Source organism: Camarhynchus parvulus, chromosome 3, assembly GCF_901933205.1.
Source record: "Camarhynchus parvulus chromosome 3, STF_HiC, whole genome shotgun sequence".
Taxonomy (NCBI): Eukaryota; Metazoa; Chordata; class Aves; order Passeriformes; family Thraupidae; genus Camarhynchus; species Camarhynchus parvulus.
Window position 1 is genome coordinate 36,127,503 of NC_044573.1, and position 16,728 is coordinate 36,144,230.

General features: G+C 39.4%; 1 protein-coding gene across 1 annotated transcript; it reads right to left on the reverse strand.

Annotated features, from left to right (window-relative positions):
- Positions 1-377: 377 nt before the first annotated feature.
- LOC115901776 (plasminogen-like) lies at positions 378-15,274 on the reverse strand. The gene is made up of 13 exons (XM_030944739.1): positions 15,217-15,274; positions 12,254-12,389; positions 11,509-11,615; positions 10,341-10,455; positions 9,142-9,305; positions 8,420-8,549; positions 8,179-8,297; positions 6,525-6,687; positions 5,523-5,653; positions 5,261-5,287; positions 4,530-4,659; positions 2,899-3,025; positions 378-641 (listed from the first exon to the last, which is right to left on the reverse strand). The coding sequence occupies exons 1-13, from the start codon at positions 15,272-15,274 to the stop codon at positions 378-380; spliced, it is 1,671 nt and encodes a 556-aa protein (XP_030800599.1).
- Between the last annotated feature and the right edge of the window lie 1,454 nt (positions 15,275-16,728).

The window sequence follows — 16,728 nt, forward strand, 5'->3', positions numbered from 1 at the left end:
GTGGGTAACGTAAGATCTCATAGGTTGAAAGGTTTCTAGGTGAAATGGGCTAAGTAAATTCTAAGTACTAAATTAATGCTAAGTAATGCTATGATAAGTGAATATGGTGTCATATTTAATCCTTTTGCCAAGATTTCTCTTTGGGATTTCTCTTTGTACCAACTAGTGTAAAGGAACCTTCAATTTAATTCCTGGATTAAGTATTTGGGGTGTAACAGGGATGGAGTAGGAGCCTTACAGCTGCTGTCACATGCAACTATGTTGAATCATACAGGTACAACAGGGACACTCTGACAGACAGTAACAATTGCTCAGCTTGGCTACTGCTTTGCAATAGCTACTTACACTCAGCCAGTAGTGGTATTTATTGAGGATTCCTATGAATTATTACATAATTTTAAAAACCAGTCATAAAGCCTTGGTATGTTGGAATGTTGTTTCTGACACAGGGACTGCTTTCCAGAAAAATTAGCCAGCATCCAGATTCGGTGGGAAGCTACTGCATTCTTGATCCAAGAAAAAAAATCAGGAATTTGGAAAAAAACAGACTTTGATGTCTGAGTACAGTCCAGTCCGCAAGAAGTGACTCCATATTGGAGAAGTTTGTTCTTTTGGCAGACCAGAGATCCTCCAACTTCAGCCTAGGGAGGAAAAGAAAATATGAGGTAACTCCTCTAGTAATGGGGACACTAGCCATGCAATCAGCAAAACAGTGGCAGGAATAATATTGTAGTTCCAAAGGCTTTAAAATGTGACTGACACAGGGACTGTAGAGAGAGAAAGTGTTTTATTAGACCTGCTGGAATAAAAGAATTGGGGGGAAAAAACCTCTTGTCTCTAAGCATCCAGGCCATGCTCTTGGTCTGAAGATCCACCAGTCATGGATGCGAGTAAATCCCCAGATCACTGTGAGGTCAATGACACACACAAAAATGGAACTTTCCTAATTTTCCATATCCCCGATCTACTCGATCTGGACAAAAATAATTTAACTGTTTGAATGCTTTAAATTCCTTGAAATGCAGGCATAGCAGGATATGAATACTTGTGTCTGATGATTCTTGACTCTACCAATGAAAGCATTGCCTACAGTCTCTAAGTCAGTATATTACAGTATATATACAGTATATATACAGTATATTCAATATATTACAGGCTTTGCTTCAGGTGAGTGGGATATTCACAACACTGGGCTAATATGAGTAAGATATTGCCTTATACAATTTTCCTCCTTTTCTGGTTGACTGTGTAAGAAAAAAAATGCTGTGTATACCTCAGTTCTTAGGCTTCATGCAGAAACGTTGAGCTTCTGAAACTATTTCTGAGCCTTGAAAGCCCAAATTACATGCATTTACCTGCTTATAGTCAAAGTTAGATTATTCTTACCCCACAGTTATCTATGCTTCCCAAAGTAAATTCACCACAAAATTAATGATTTTTAACACTTCCATTCATAAATTCAGGGTGATTATATATTGATGTCAAGGAACTTCAGGCTAAATGTTTTCTGTAACATATTGCAAATATCTGGAAAGATTTCAAGATTTTTGCTAAATGAGTATCAGTAAGCACTTTCATGAGAGAAGCATGTTTCAACAGCCCATTAGACAGAAGGAGCAACTTTTGCTTCCAAGGACTTTGCTACGGGTCCTTCTTTTCTGCTGCATGTAAGAAGAGCACCCAGCTCAATTTAGAAATGTGTCTTTTGTTCAACCCTGCCACCTTCCTTTGCAAAACAAGTAACTCATGCAAAACTCCACTATACTTTAAGAAATGCCATACCACTTTGACCAGTGTGAACTGTTAATTAAGGAAGTAACAAAACAGGACAGAGCAAAACCTCATTTATCTAATTTTGCAAAACAAAGCTGCCTTTGAACAATGCAATTCTGCTTGTGTTGTGCTTTATGTTTTCAGGTCACCCCCCTGAAAATATAAAGCACAACACAAGCAGAATTCTTATGATAATAACAGTCACATATTTCAATAGCACACAGCTAGAGAAATACTAGAAAGGTCTTTTTTCCTCTTGTTCACCTAAATAAAAAAGGTGAATTCCTTCAGAATGCACTGTAAAATGACATAGGCTACAGGATATATACTAACTAGAGAGCGCTTGCTGCAAAATGCAGCAGTACAGATCAGAGAGCTGCAGGAGGGATGTAATTGTTACATTGCAAGCCTAGTCAGTGAACTGGTTTTGGCTTAGATAGAGTTAATTTTCTTCTTAGTAGCTGGTAGAGTGCCGTGTTTTAGATTTACTATCAGAATAGCAATTATAACACACTGATATTTTGGTTGTTACTAAGTAGTGCTTACTCTAACTCAAGGACTTTTCAGCTTCCCTTCTCTGCCAGTAAGGAGGTGCACAAGAAGCTGGGCAGAAGCATGGCCAGGACAGCTGACCTGGCCTGGCCACAGGGATGTTCCATCCCATAGAATAACATGTATAAGCATTACATGCACTGGATGGAGCCACTAATTGCTGTTCAGGGACAGGCTGGGCATTGGTCAGCAATTGCATTGTGCATCACTTTTGTTCCTTTGGGTTTTATCTCTCTCTCATGTTTTCATTACAATTATTACTATTATTATTGCCACTATTATTATTGTAGTTATTGCACATCATTTTGTTTCAATTATTAAACTATTCTTATCTCATGAGTCTTACTTTTTCAAAATTTCCCCACCAAAGAAGGGATGGGTGAATGAGTGAGCAGCTGCATGGTACTTAGTTTCTGGCTGTGGTTAAACCATGACACTCAAGAATAATTTTGATAGGTTGCTACTTACCATAGACACTACAGGAGGTGATGCTTATAGCCAGCTGTTACCAGATGTAGTGGGTATAGTCCAGCCAGTGTTTTGTTCCATCATTCCAGGGGAGGCATTTGATGCAGGCTCTTGTGCATGATCATCACACCTCTTGAGATTGCAGTACTCCCATATTGTGTTGGGGTCAGTGGTGAAACACCACGGGCTGCTGTCACCATCTGGGTTTCTACAATAGTTTTCCCTCAAATCCCTGCACAAATAAAGTCAACAGTCATGCTGCATAAGACTGAAAGTAAGCACAGGAATATATTGACAAAAGAATGTACTATGTACATCTACTATGTACTAATAAATAGATTTATTGGTTTTACTTATGGCCAGATATCCTATTACCAGCAAGCACATCTGTGGTTGTCATGCTAGTGAAGAGTTGTATTTCACATGTGCATTGAAATCCTGAATATATTTATGCATAAAGGAAACAATTCAACTACTGGCTTATACTCTGGCTGTAATATTTTAATACACCAGTACCTAAATAATTACCCCACTTGGCAATTAAAAAAAAATTATAAGTAGGTGTGTGTAAGCATACACAATTGTCAGAATGTGTGAATTAGTAATAAATATGCAAGAAAATTCATACTATTGGGGGGAACTTAGGCTTTTCCAAATTTTTTTAAATGTCAAAAGGTTTTTTTCTCATATTCAGAAGAATGGCAAACAAATCCTTATGCAATTGATCCCCTCTTAAACCCCAAAACTCCATTTCTACTGAATGGGGTAGTCCTCTACCGACTTCAGTGAGAGGAGTCCCATGTCTGTGCTGGCTAGGGCATGGGGGAGTAGAATTTCTCTTCAATAATTTGCAAAGTTGCAATATTTCCCCCTTCTGAATCACAGAACACTCTCAGAATAAAAAAGAACTGAAATACTTTTTCTCTGAATATGACAGAACACATGAATTCCAAATTTTCCAAGCTTGATTTTAATTTTTAAAAATGTTTTTGAAAGATATCATTCCCTCTGAGGATATTCCAGTTTTTTCATGCCAAAATAGAACTGAAAATTTCAAATTATTTAGGGTGACAGCATAAAAAGGGCAAAAAATTAGAAAAGTATCAATCTTCCTGCTTATAATCCACTAAGCATGATGAATTTCCTCACAATTGCTCCTGCAATCTTGTTGTTCTCCTGCCCTTACTAAAAACTGGCACATTACTGATTTTGGTTAGCTTGTCACTGCTCCAGTCATTCCTGCTGCAGTTTTGTTAATCTGAAAAAGATAAATCAAGGGGAAATTTCAGTGCACAGAATTCTGGGTGCCCAATTCCAATGGCAAAGAACACTTAGTTGGCATTTCTAAGCATGACCTATCTGACTGTGTGTTTTGTATCATAAATGCTGTGTCCTGTCCGGATTAAATCATTAGAAAGGCCACAACAGCAAGTCTCAAATTCATAAACAAACACATATTTCAGTAGATGCCTTGTCTCTGGATGCAAGTCTCCTGGTGTTGGTTGCAGAAGATCATATTTAAGAGTAAGGGACACAGCTGTATTTTACTCAGAATTTAGATAACAAGAAAACACAATTCCTACAGATGAGACTAACAGAAAGCATTTCTGTATCTTAGAAAAGTTCTCTTTTATCAATACATTCCCTAGCAGTATTTTAAAGCTTAGCTGTGCAAAGACAATACAACCAGCAGCAGTTATTGCCAGAGAAAGCGAGAAAAGGTGAGATAAACGTACGCGTCCGGGAATCTCTCCGGGGTTTTTATATGCCTATGTGGGAACATGGAGCTCCAGGCCTGGCACTTCCTTCCTGATACAGTGACAGAAGTTGTGCCACGATAACTCTGCCCTTTGCCTTGGTAGCACTCTGTTATGGGAGCTTGTACAGGCATATCTGCAGCAAACAACAGAAACTGGTCTTTGGCATTGTAATTTTAATGTTCTTACTGAGCAGGCACAAGAAAGCCTCAAACACACAGGGTGACAGAAATGAACAACTCGTTTATGCAGACAGTATCCAGTGAAGTCATCACAGCTGCAGCAGAAGGGCATTTCCAAAGATACTGAGAAAACTTTCACAGTTTCAACATCTTATGTCAGATGTTTTTCAGCGAAGTTTAATTTTGGCATAAGTTTAATTTTGGCATAAGTGAACATGTCAGAATTAAAGATAAGAAATTTCTCATGCAAAATCCTCAAACATTAGATACTGGTGATTTTGCCAATTATATTTTTCAAACAGACATTATGTTAAACTTTAGTCTCTCTATTATTCTTTTGATTGTAAGACTTTCTTGTTAATTTTGTGCTTAAATAAATGAATGCTTCAATGTGGTTTTTAATTACATTGGAAGCTCTTATCCTCTCATTTGTGGCTAACTTCCAAAACTAGGAGTTAATTTTGTTTAGCAATTTTTCATCCCTTTAAACCTTTTTATTTTTTGATGAATTTGCTATAATTGGCCTACCTTTGGGAAGAAAGGAATATAAAAACATAAATATCTTTCATCTTGTAATTCTTCTATTGAGTCAGCTTGTGATTTGCATCTTTCACTGTATTTCCCTAACCACTCAAAGTTTAATATTTCGCAGATTTTGCAACATACCAGGCAGACAAACATTAAGAGTGACAAAGTGACTGGAAAAAATATTTAGCACATTTATAATATGAAACAATTAATCTTTCACTGTTTTAAAGTCCTTATCTCAATTACAGTCCACTGTTCATACCAGCAATCCCTTGTTCTGTTCTGTCACAGGGAGGAATTGTGCAATATTCCCATCTAATGTTGCTGTTGGTGGTGTAGCACCAAGGCTTCTTCTCTCCATCAGGGTTTCTACAGTAGTTTTCCTCTAAGCCCCTTAAAACAAGAAACAGGAACAGTGACTTTAAACCAGTCACAGAAATCCAGAAGAGTTGTGTGCATGACTATTAACAACTACTGCATGCAGAATTGAGCTCAGTGGTGTATTTATTCCTTTTGAAGATTGATTAGCTCATGCATCACTCCTTTGGGACTAATCAATGGTCTTCAACTTCGCAGTCTGAATGCTGAAGATATAGGAAGAACTTTTCCAATGCTTACACTCTCTGCTCTTGTTGTTGAGGTCAAGGTGCAGCAGGAAGAGCTGGCTTCAAAATACAAGGCACTGATATCCCTGAGATTACAGTAAGAGCCAGGCAAGGCTGGATGTGACAGACTGGAAGTGTGTACATAGGAGCACTGGTGCACGCTGCTTTCTGCCCCGTGAGAGTGGACAGGGTTCCAGCTCCCTGGGAAAACTTGCAGGATCAAACTACAGAGCTATAAACCAGGTCACTTCCAGCTATTCCTGCACATCAGTAATGCTCTGCAAACCCAGCTCCTCTGACCTTGGAGCACAAGGATGTATGGGAGTATGTTGTCCTTGGAGCATCACTCTTCACAAGAGTAATGCATTGAAGATGTGCCAAAACACAGCCAAAGGATTTTTAACATAGAAGTAGTGAGCTAACTATAGATCTGCTGTGGGATGTGGAGGAGACAAGTGAGAAAAATACATGAGAATAAACAGGGAGGCAGAAAAAATATAAAGAGCAAGACCTGAACAGAAGTAATGAGCACTGACAAACAGTGAGAATTACAACTTAATATATATGTGGAAAACCTGTCCTCCTCTTGCCTCTGCATCTAGATTGATAGGGAACAACTGTTCTTTGGTATTTGTTCAGAATGATGAGGCTCAGCATACTTGCAGGGGTATCTGTCAGGAACCCAGCCATGTTTGTGAGGAAACTGCGTGTTCCAGTGTTGACAGGCATTTCCCGATTCAGTGATGGCTATCCTTCCTCGATAGTCTTCTCCTCTCCCTGAAAGACACTGGGAGTCCAGGCCAGAGACTGGTGGGGGTGTAGCTGTAACAGGAAAAGAAGAAAAAGAAAAGGAAAGGGAAGGGGAGGAAAATATTGTTAAGTAGTGCTTTCAAAAATATATAAATACCTTTGTTTTGGTAATGTTGAAGATGTATTTTTTTTTCTTTCAGCAAAGGTTACACTGGTTAAAAGCCATGTCAAAATATGTCAAAATCAAAGAGGACATTTTTATGGGCCTCCAGACTGCCAGATGGATGTCCTGAGTCTGCCCCTTTACAGTAGCCAGTAAATAACTTGGCTGGGTTGAGCCACACTCTGTGCCTACTGTCCCCTGAGAGCAGAGCAGGAAAGGCAGTGAGTAGTCTTGCACAGTCTTGTAAATCCAAGTGAGATGGAGTTTAGTTGAATGTTGTATTACAATAATACGATACTCAATACAATACACACAGGTAGTGTGGAAGGGCAGAAAGGACCAAGAAGAAATTGTGAGAGAAAGCAGAGCAGCCTTCAGAGCTGAACTTCTGGAGTCGGTGAACTGGGGAAGAGGGACAGAAGGAATAGTGAAAAAAAGAAAGAAAGTGAAATGGTCTGCCATGTGGGGAACAGCAAAGAAAACAAGAGTAATGATCAGAGGCATAGAACCTGCAGAGGACAAATGGAAAATGAACTTACAGCACATACTTATACAGAATTCCCCAAGGACATGAGTATGACCCTAAAAGGTTGATATGTTCCTTAAACTTTTAAGTTTTAAGTGCAGGATGGAAATCCTAATAAAAGGCAACTGTCACAATTTATCATACAAAAGTCTATAAATAGTTATTCTGCCATCAGTAATTGAGCATGCTAAGAGAACTACATCTAGCAAACACACACCACTACGTAGAGCACTGACAAGTGCAGATACATAAGAAAGCAATCTCTAGAGAGAAAAACCACACTTATAATTGTTTTTTCTTGAAGTGCAATCCACTTCTAAAATAGGTAATGTTACCTCTTAATTCAGCACCTTGGAAATAGCCAGATTTAGTGTGCTCAACTTAATGGGTTAAGCTGGCTCACTGATAAGCCAGGTTTTTCTCCTGAGGCCTGAACCTGTTTCTCAGGATTCATGCCTTGCTAAGAAAAAGGCAGTGCTGGCTGTGTAGATGAGACCCAGGTAAAATATCACAGTATAGCCACATGGTAATTTAGATGATTTCTATGAGTTAGCAGATCAGCAGTAAACTACCATCTGATTTAACCTTAATGTCTTGCCCCCCTAGTAAGTTGAAAAGTAACGTGGTTAAGGGCAAATTATGGTTTCCCATAACATCTTTGGCTGTACTGCACTTTGTGACACCTTCATCCTCACTGACCATACATGATTTTGCATAATAGAAGTTTAATGAGTGATTCTGCTTATTAATGTGCACTTTCCCTGATTCACAGAGATACCTGTAGGTTACTCAGAACTGTGGTTTCTTTTCTTTCACTTCCTTGCATTATTTTAATGAGCTACCCTCTGGAGTGATCTCAGGAAATCAGACTCACAGCACCGAGGAATGTTGCAATATTCCCAGCGTTTATTTGGGTTGGTAGTGAAACACCAGGGCCGAAGTTCACCATCAGGATTGCGGCAATAATTCATCTTCAGATCCTTCTCTGGATAACTGTACATTGAACATGGAGAGAAACTTGGGAGTCAGCAACAGCCATGTGTAGCAATGAGGCTGTCTGCAGGCAGCTTCTCCCAGGCTCTATGGGAATGAGTTTGGTGCTGAGTGTCACTCACTGTTCCAGGATAAATCCATGCATATGAGGCTCTTGCACATCCCAGTGTTGGCACTCCAGTCCAGACTCTGTTCTGGAAACTTCTCCACGGTAATCCTCACCATTACACTGCATGCACTCCCCCAGAGGTCCTAGGCAGAAGGAAAAGAAGCAAGGAACACACGAGCCTATTCATGGAGGATTATGCTGAAAGAACAAGTGGGATTTGCTCCAGCTAACAATGAAAGGAATTCAGAAAGCTGTGCATTACAGCCTGGCCAAGTTAATAATGCTTCAGGAGTATGTTTCACTTGCAGGGAGGAATTTGTCATGTATCTGTATGTACTGTTAGCAATGGGAGTTCAGTGTGTCATACAGCACTTGGGTCACTCTTTACCCTTGTTACAATTAAATAAATTACTGGTGTAAGAGCAATATAGTCCTTATCCAGATCTCTGCCATTCTCTGCCAGTAGTCAAAAGTCACAAGACACATGAAGATAAAGCAAACAACATCAGCAAATGATTAAAAAATTTTAGTTCTTCCATATTTACAAAATAACTTTGATAACTCAAGCCAATTAGTAAAGCAACCTCTCTGTTGAGAACTTCTTAAGTTCATCTTGATTTAAATTCTAATTTGAAAAAATTAGAAATAAATAGAAAAAATAGAAATAAAACACAAAAAAAGTAGCAGGAATAATATTCCCTACTTGAACATCTCTTCTCTGAAAAGTAAATATACCTTCTCCGGTGTGCGTGACCTGGTCCTCACACTCTGGGATGGCACAGTAATCAAATCTCATAGCAGGATCTGTTGTGTAACACCACGGTCCATTTTCATCTGCATCAGGGTTTCTGCAGTAATTTTCTTCCAACCCTGCATTGGGGTGTTTTTCAGGTGTATAACTGTAATAGTATTAAATTTCTATTTTAATGCCAATACTTTAGTGGTGTCGAAGGGAAAAGTTCAACCTGTTCAGTTAGCTGGGAATTTTATTCATTCACAGTAAAAATGAGAGAAACTGATTTCCCATTGTAAGCCATAAATGAAAACTGAAAAATCATTCCTAACTACAATTATTAGTAGCTTTTTCCCTAGCCCCAGTTGCTGGTAAGAAGTGAGCCTACAGCCTGTAAGGACAATGACAGTCTCAAAGGACAATTGTCTTTAATTCGTGCATCCAGTTGATCTAATGAGCTCACTACAACCTGTGGCTCTGTCGTGTTTGTCTTAATGGAGCTGCTTTAAAAGTTGTGTGTTTCTAGAGACTATTCACCAAACACAACTAGGTCTCACAGAGATCTGAAGCAAGTGAAGCTAGGCTTCTTCCTATAGCAACCCTCCCAGAGAAGACTAAATTACTTTTAAATTATTTGAACAAGAGTATCCAAGTGTGTTTAATTAGAATAAAACCAAAATATTTTCTTTAAAAAACCATGAACATAGATGAGAGGACACAGGACCTCTGCTTCCCCACTTGCTTCAGTGAGCCCAATGGCAGACAGCCCTGAGAAGACTCTACCTAGCCAGATCCATTTGGCCCTTCGATACTTTTCTCAATTTTTTTTTTTTTTACTGTCTGTATGGCAGGTAGGAGGAGCTTAGAGTTGGACAGATATCACTTTATACAGAGGAGAGTAATTCTGACCCCACTGTTACCAATATAAAAAGTCTTCACCGTGTTGAGAGAAGGAGCATTTAATCTGCTTAAGACGCCTCACATTTAGACACAACTTCTCTAGCTAACAATGCATCCTTTCCTTATCCAGATTATTGCAGTAGAGTCAAAAGTAACAAGACAGGTAAAGATAAAGCTGTTTTTAAAAGTCACCTGACAACAGGATTTTACAACTTGCACTACAAATTTGTGTATATATATAAAGATGAGGAAACTTGGAAAAGTTTCAGAACAGCAAAAAGAAATGTAAATAGGGACATACTTTGGTTTGTGGGGTATTTTTTCTGCCCACTTCTGGCATGGAATACCCCTCTGAGTCTTGGCTTCTGTTCCTCTGTAGTCTGTCCCAATCCCTCTTTTACACTGCATAAGGTAAACTGAAATGAAATCAAATTTGTAAATTAACTGGTGTTACAACATTCATTGGTACTGAAAATCTGCAGATATAACTGAAGATCATCTGTACATGATAAACCATGTTTTACTCATGTTTTGAACCTCTTGTGCCTGCAAACATTCTATAATGTATTTTGAAATAAATTAGTTACAGCTACTAGGCATCTAAAGAGAAAAATTTCTGAAGCATTGTTATAAAGCTATATAATCAAGTAAAGAGGACAGCTACGTCAAGTTTTTGATGTGCAAAATAATGCAGACTTATACTATCATAATACAGGGAAAAATAGGAATGTCTTTCAGCAGCAGCTGGGGATTCTTGGAAAGGCATTGTTCATAAGCACATTTGCAGTGTGGGTGTCATCCAGCTACCACTTTAAGCCAGAAAATACTTAGTTATCAAAATGCACTTGTCACATAAGGGCCCCCAAACTTTTGATTCATCTTAGCCTCAGACTCTCCCAGGTATTGTTCTAGTGGGATTCCAAGACAGAGAATGCAAATCATGTCGATGGTGCTTTTATTGGCAACAGACACTGAAAATTTTCCAGTTTTGAGGGCAATGATCTTAATTTTCCCTTCCTTTTCCCCTTTCCCCTTTCTTGTTTGCACAAGAAGATTCTCCCCAAACCTCAAAATATAAAATGGAAATGTTAGAGCAAGGACAGGAGACCAATCTGCTGGGAAAAAATGGGTTCCTCCTACATTATTTTAGCCTGTCTAAATAATAAAGCTGGACACATCTGACATCCAGGGAGAGGAGATGAAGACTATATAACTGGATCTGGGAGGAAGGCAACAAGTAACTTCCCAGTTCAAATGGCACATGGAGACCACCGTGGATCTAGGCCTTGGTATTTGATCCCTCTTGAACAGCATTTTTAGTAATGTGGCTTCTTCCTGTTTGGCCCCCAAATTCTCTGTTAGTTTTCTGCCCTATAGAGGAATTTGCTCCAGCACTGCAGCAGAGAACAGAAGGATGCCATTGGAATAGGCTTGATGAGTAAATATGTTACATCTTACTGTACACATACTTATCTTCTCATAAAGAACTGTGTCTGTGCTGGCAAATGTCACTGTCATTTTAGCATTTTCAGCCAGTGTTAAACACTGTAGCTTTTTCCTGGTGAATAGGAAAGCCCTGTTGAAATTGAGAAGGAAGCAATATTGACATAGGAAGCAATATTTTAAATTAATTTCAAATTATTAAACTTATAAGTATTTTTCTATAAATTATTAATTTGCTACCACTGTTTTATATTCATTCTTATCTTTCAGATACTGCATGCAATATTTTAGACAAGTATGAGGTTAGGGTTATCTAGTACTCTCAAGTGGCTCACTTATTCAGGATATATGACTTTCTGAATGAATTATTGTGTGGGAAACTAGAAACTGTGCTGGCAAAACATTATCAACATCATCCTAGCTGCTCAGGTTAGTTACTGTCCCTACAATGAACTAGAAACCTTGCACTCTTGTGAAACAAAGCAGCACCCAGCTAGAGAGGCTCAACCAGTTATCCATGTAATGTTGGATAAAAACAGGAACTTTAACATTTACTATAAAGTGAGTAGTAGGTTGTAAATCCACTCTTTACTTGATCTTGTGGTAATTTATGGCTGGAGATAAGTCACAATCTAAAGGCTCAGCATGGGAGACACTGCTGTAGGCAGAGCTGCAGCAGAATGGGGATGTTGGTTCTGAGTAAAGGTAGGAACATATCATTGATATGCAGACACCCACAATGGCACAGTTTTACGATTCAACAGAAATTACCTGCAGGTAAAATTTCTTTCTGCTTCACATTTTTCTGCACATTCTTTTTCATTATTTGTCTCATAAAACTGTTTGTTTCGAGTAAGTATCCAAACACCATCTGTTCTCAAATAGTCATCCAGTATATCTCCTTTTACTAGAAGGGAAGGAAAGGAATCAGACATTACAAATGAGAATTCTGCAGATAAGAAGATATCTGTATTTCAGTCCCATTTTCCATGTAGCTTGGACAGGTGAAGACGCAATTTATTTTGCATAATTCTGGGTAAAAGATGATAAACTCTGGGGTTATTTCTGTCTCCTGACAGAATCACGGCTGAATTACTGCAACATGTCATGGGAAGAAAGAGGTGGAAGAAAGACGTAGAGTCAATTCTGATTAGAGTTATGCATGAGTTTGAAGCTAAAAGCAAAAAATGGGAAAAAAGAGTGAGGGTGAATGGAGAGAGAGACTAAGTGGTGTCAACACCAACCAGAGAAAGATGAAGGGAAGTGATACCCATATCGAGGCTTTGGAGAAGCATGAATCAGGTGGATGAGAGATTATGACCTGTCATGTGGATTGTGCAATCCCTGCAGCTTCATTGGTCACTGCCCAGCTGTTTGTCCCAACATGTCTTGCCCTAGAGCAAGACACCTCAATCACAAAGTTACTATACAGCCTTTTACAACGCCCACCATTGTTTTATTACAATGGGTTGAGCAGACTTAGTAATGAAATTGTCAAACTACATCTCTGTTGCAACAAATTAACCCAAGATTTTAAATTAGTAAATTAGTTAGTATTATTAGATCTGAAAGCGACATATGCATAAGACTTATGTTATCTACCTGCTAATAATTCTAACACACCTCTAAAATACTGTAGCTCACAATCGAGTTTACCATCTAATTGATTTTTTCTTTTTATGTCTAAAAAGATTCTATGTTTCTGTTTCTAATTTCTACAAGAGTTTATTTCCGTCTCCAGCATCACGTTACAGTGTTGCACAAGTGAGTTCAATTGGTCATATGGTTTAATTATTTCATTTTTTTACAATATGGATTATTATTGACAGATGCAGGAAGTTCGTAATTTTGTACAGCATGCTCACAGGTAATGTTGTGAATTTTTCATTTACAAGCTCATATTAGGGCTGAATTCACTGCAACATCACTCCAGTGTTACTAATTCCCATGACATATGGGCCATTCATCACCTACCTCCATATGACACGGATTCACACAAAATAAAAGATATTTTGGCCACTAATGAAAATATGATTATTCATTGCCTGAGGGCATTTTCTGTCTCTCTGCAGAGTTGGCTCAATGCTATAAAACCTGCATGGTTCAAGAAATCCCTGACACTGAGGCTTCCCCTATCTAGTCCTACTGTAACAGCAGGGCTATGCAGAGCACCAATAGCCCACCCTGCTAATTTCTCCTGATGGAGTTAATAGACAAGTTCTTCCTTTCCTGAATTTTTTCCTAACTGAACTGAGGCCACTGTTCCAGGGGACTAGAAAAAGATTATACTCCTTTCCAAACTTTATTTACGCATCTTAAAATTCTGTATTTTTTCAAAGAGCTCTCTTTTGGATACTATTCCTTTTCAGTGACTATAAGAAAGAAATGATCACAGTTGCATTAAGAATGAATACATGGGAATTTGGATGACCTGTATAAACTAAAAGTCAACATAGATTGGCAGAAACTTAAATAATAGAAAAGAAAAGGTGTTGCTGGTTGCCTGAAAAACACAGCAAAGTGTAAACTTTAGAAAAGAATATAAGAGATTTTAAATGTATCAGGGAGTATATTAGTCCAACTAAAATCTATATAAACCCAGATATTGCACAGGATAATTGAACGGAATATTCAAGATACTGGTCAATATTCCAGATTTGACCAGAACTAACCCAGAAAACATAAAAATTTGCTTTAAGACAGTTGTGGACCATCACTTTTGAGCAAGTCAGCTAGAGCTGATAACAATGAACAAATAAAACCCCCCACTTTCTCAGTTTTCTTTTATAACCTGGTACAATCATACAGTTATATGTCCCTGGTATTCTGACCTTAAGTCCCTGATATTCTGACCTGAACCATTAAAAACTCATAAAAACTGTGCTGATATGTATTTACTAGTGTTTTTAAAAAGTCATTTAAGCGCCATGCAATTATGCGTAATTTCAAAGTACAAGAGAGTATGGTAGCTGATCGAAATCTGATTGAAATATATACTACATATGGAATCGTTATTTACAGAATTTCTAGATAAGCTTGAAATCCATATATTACCTTCATTGGAACACCTATCATCTTTTGGAACTGTAAGAAAGAATCCTGGACATATTCCTGGAAAAGGTGATCTAGGTTACTGTGGAGTAAATTTCTACCTACTGCCCTCAGGAAAACAAGGGAGAACATTTTATTGTAAGTGTTTGACAACAGAAAATGTGATATTGTTGGAATATGAAGAAGCCTGTTAATTTTTCATTTTGTTTTAAATATTCCATTTCAAAGCTTTAAAACTCCTGTCATAAAGGATGAAAATCAGTATCACTGTGCTTAACAATGCTTGGCAGTAAACACAGCTTTACCTTTAGCATTTGATCCAAAGCCTGCTGAAATTAGAGATAACTTCTGACTGACTGCTGTGGGTTTTGTACAAGCCTGTGACAGGCTGCTTCCCAAGAGTGCCCCACCTCTGGCCATGGGAAAGGTTTGCCTGAGGCCATTACTTGTCCATGCAGACACCAAGGCAGCTGGTCTTCTGGTGTTGTTAATGAACACAGCCCTGGGGAAGCCACAGCTCTCTCTTTGCTCAACAGCAGCTCTTTCTGACCAGCCAGGCCCAAACCCATTGTTGTCCAGGAAATGAGTGACACATTGACTTAGGGCCCTACCTTCACCACACAGAGCCTGCTAGTATTTGGCCCCAGTCCCAACCAGGCAAGCAGAAGGCAAAGGGCTCTTACCTGAGCTGAGCAAGAAAAGGAAGAGAAGGAAGAGAAAGGCAGCTTTGCTAATCCCCATTTTGGCCCAGATGGTGGGTGCTGAAGTTGTGTCTGTTGGTGCACAAAGTTTTATTGACTCGCACTGGAGTGAGGCAGCATCAAACAAACAAGGCAGGAGGATTAAGTTAATAATTCTCCTGTGCTGTGCCCCCCTCTGCCATGGTGTGGCTATCAAAGCAACCTTGAATTGGATGGATTACCAAATCAGGCTCAATAATTTCTACTGGATGCTGGGAAATGTGAAGGCACTTTCTTCTTTTGTGGGACATGTTTTTGTTTTTTTTTCTCAGATTGCTTGGCATCACTTTGTTAAGGTAAAGATGAGGATCATAGTGGTGGAAAGTATGGGAACAAGACACAATCCACACACCTAATTCTATATAGTCCTGGGTACTCATCTTTAGGTCCCAATAGTATTTCCAGTCAGAGACTTGGACTGCTTTAGATTGAAACTGCTGCTGATTTATGCTCCTGTGTAACTCAGTCCTAACTCTGTATCAGAATTGTTTTTAAGACCCTCCCATGCCCTTTCTGGAGGAAAAAAAAAATTACTTCCCTCAGCTTTTTTCTGTTTATGGTTTAGTTTGTGTTGTTCATGACTTTGGTTCAGTGTATGATGTGCCTTTGGCCTCCAGGCAAAGCTGTTGCATTTCAGCAACATCTGTCACATCTGTCAACCCCATGGGGCTCAGCTAAGGCAAGCCAGGCATTGCCAGCCATAGTGCCTTCAGGAGTTCCCACTGGCCTGCCTGGCCAGTCAGGGCAGCCTTTAGCTGGGATTGGGAGGGCAGATGGGAATGCAGCTGGGAGGAAGGTGGGAGCCTTGCATATTCCCCTTTGTGCTGGGAGTCACCTGGGGTAAAGGCAGTGGCCAAAAGGTACATGGCTCCAGGGCACAGGTGGGACATGCACCCTGGGCTGCTGAGGAGGCAGTGGGGAAGTGGCCTTTTAGTGGGCTTTTTGCCTCAGCTTGGTCACACTGCCGAGGGCTCTTAGCCAATGTGTAACCTGTAGTGGGAACAGGCAGGAGTGACACTAGCAGGAAAACAAGTCTTTGGTCCTAACTAACTGTTTTGTGGTGAGCTGTTTCTATATGCCAGCACATCCACAGCTCATCTGCATCCCAACCTACACAATCAGGGTTTGAGCATATCGTTCAACCTGTATCACATCTGACAGAAGGATATTCCTACAGGGGTGTTCCTACAAGGCTTCAGAAAATCAGTGGTTGAACAGAGAAAAGAATCCAAAATTTCTGTGAAGACACTCATGGTGGAAGCAATCTCCACTGATTTCTGCTTGGCTAGCCAGTCAGTCTGTACCCTCCAAGCAGCATGTCAGCACATGCATAGGTGAATCCTGGGGCCACATGGCTGTGGGAGAGACAGGCTGTCCTCATGGAAGCCAGGAGCAGCTCACAGAGACATTTGGGGACCTGAATGGGAGGAAGCAGGACTAGGGGACCATGTGGGG

Bases quoted from the DNA above. Each gene is read 5' to 3' on its own strand.
- LOC115901776 (XM_030944739.1), bottom strand. From the start codon at position 15,274: ATGGGGATTAGCAAAGCTGCCTTTCTCTTCCTTCTCTTCCTTTTCTTG. The intron at 10,456-11,508 runs GTATGTGTACAG...ATTTCATTTCAG, and splicing joins AGTTCTTTATGAGAAGATAA to TTTACCTTATGCAGTGTAAA. The intron at 8,298-8,419 runs GTGAGTGACACT...TTCAATGTACAG, and splicing joins CATGGATTTATCCTGGAACA to TTATCCAGAGAAGGATCTGA.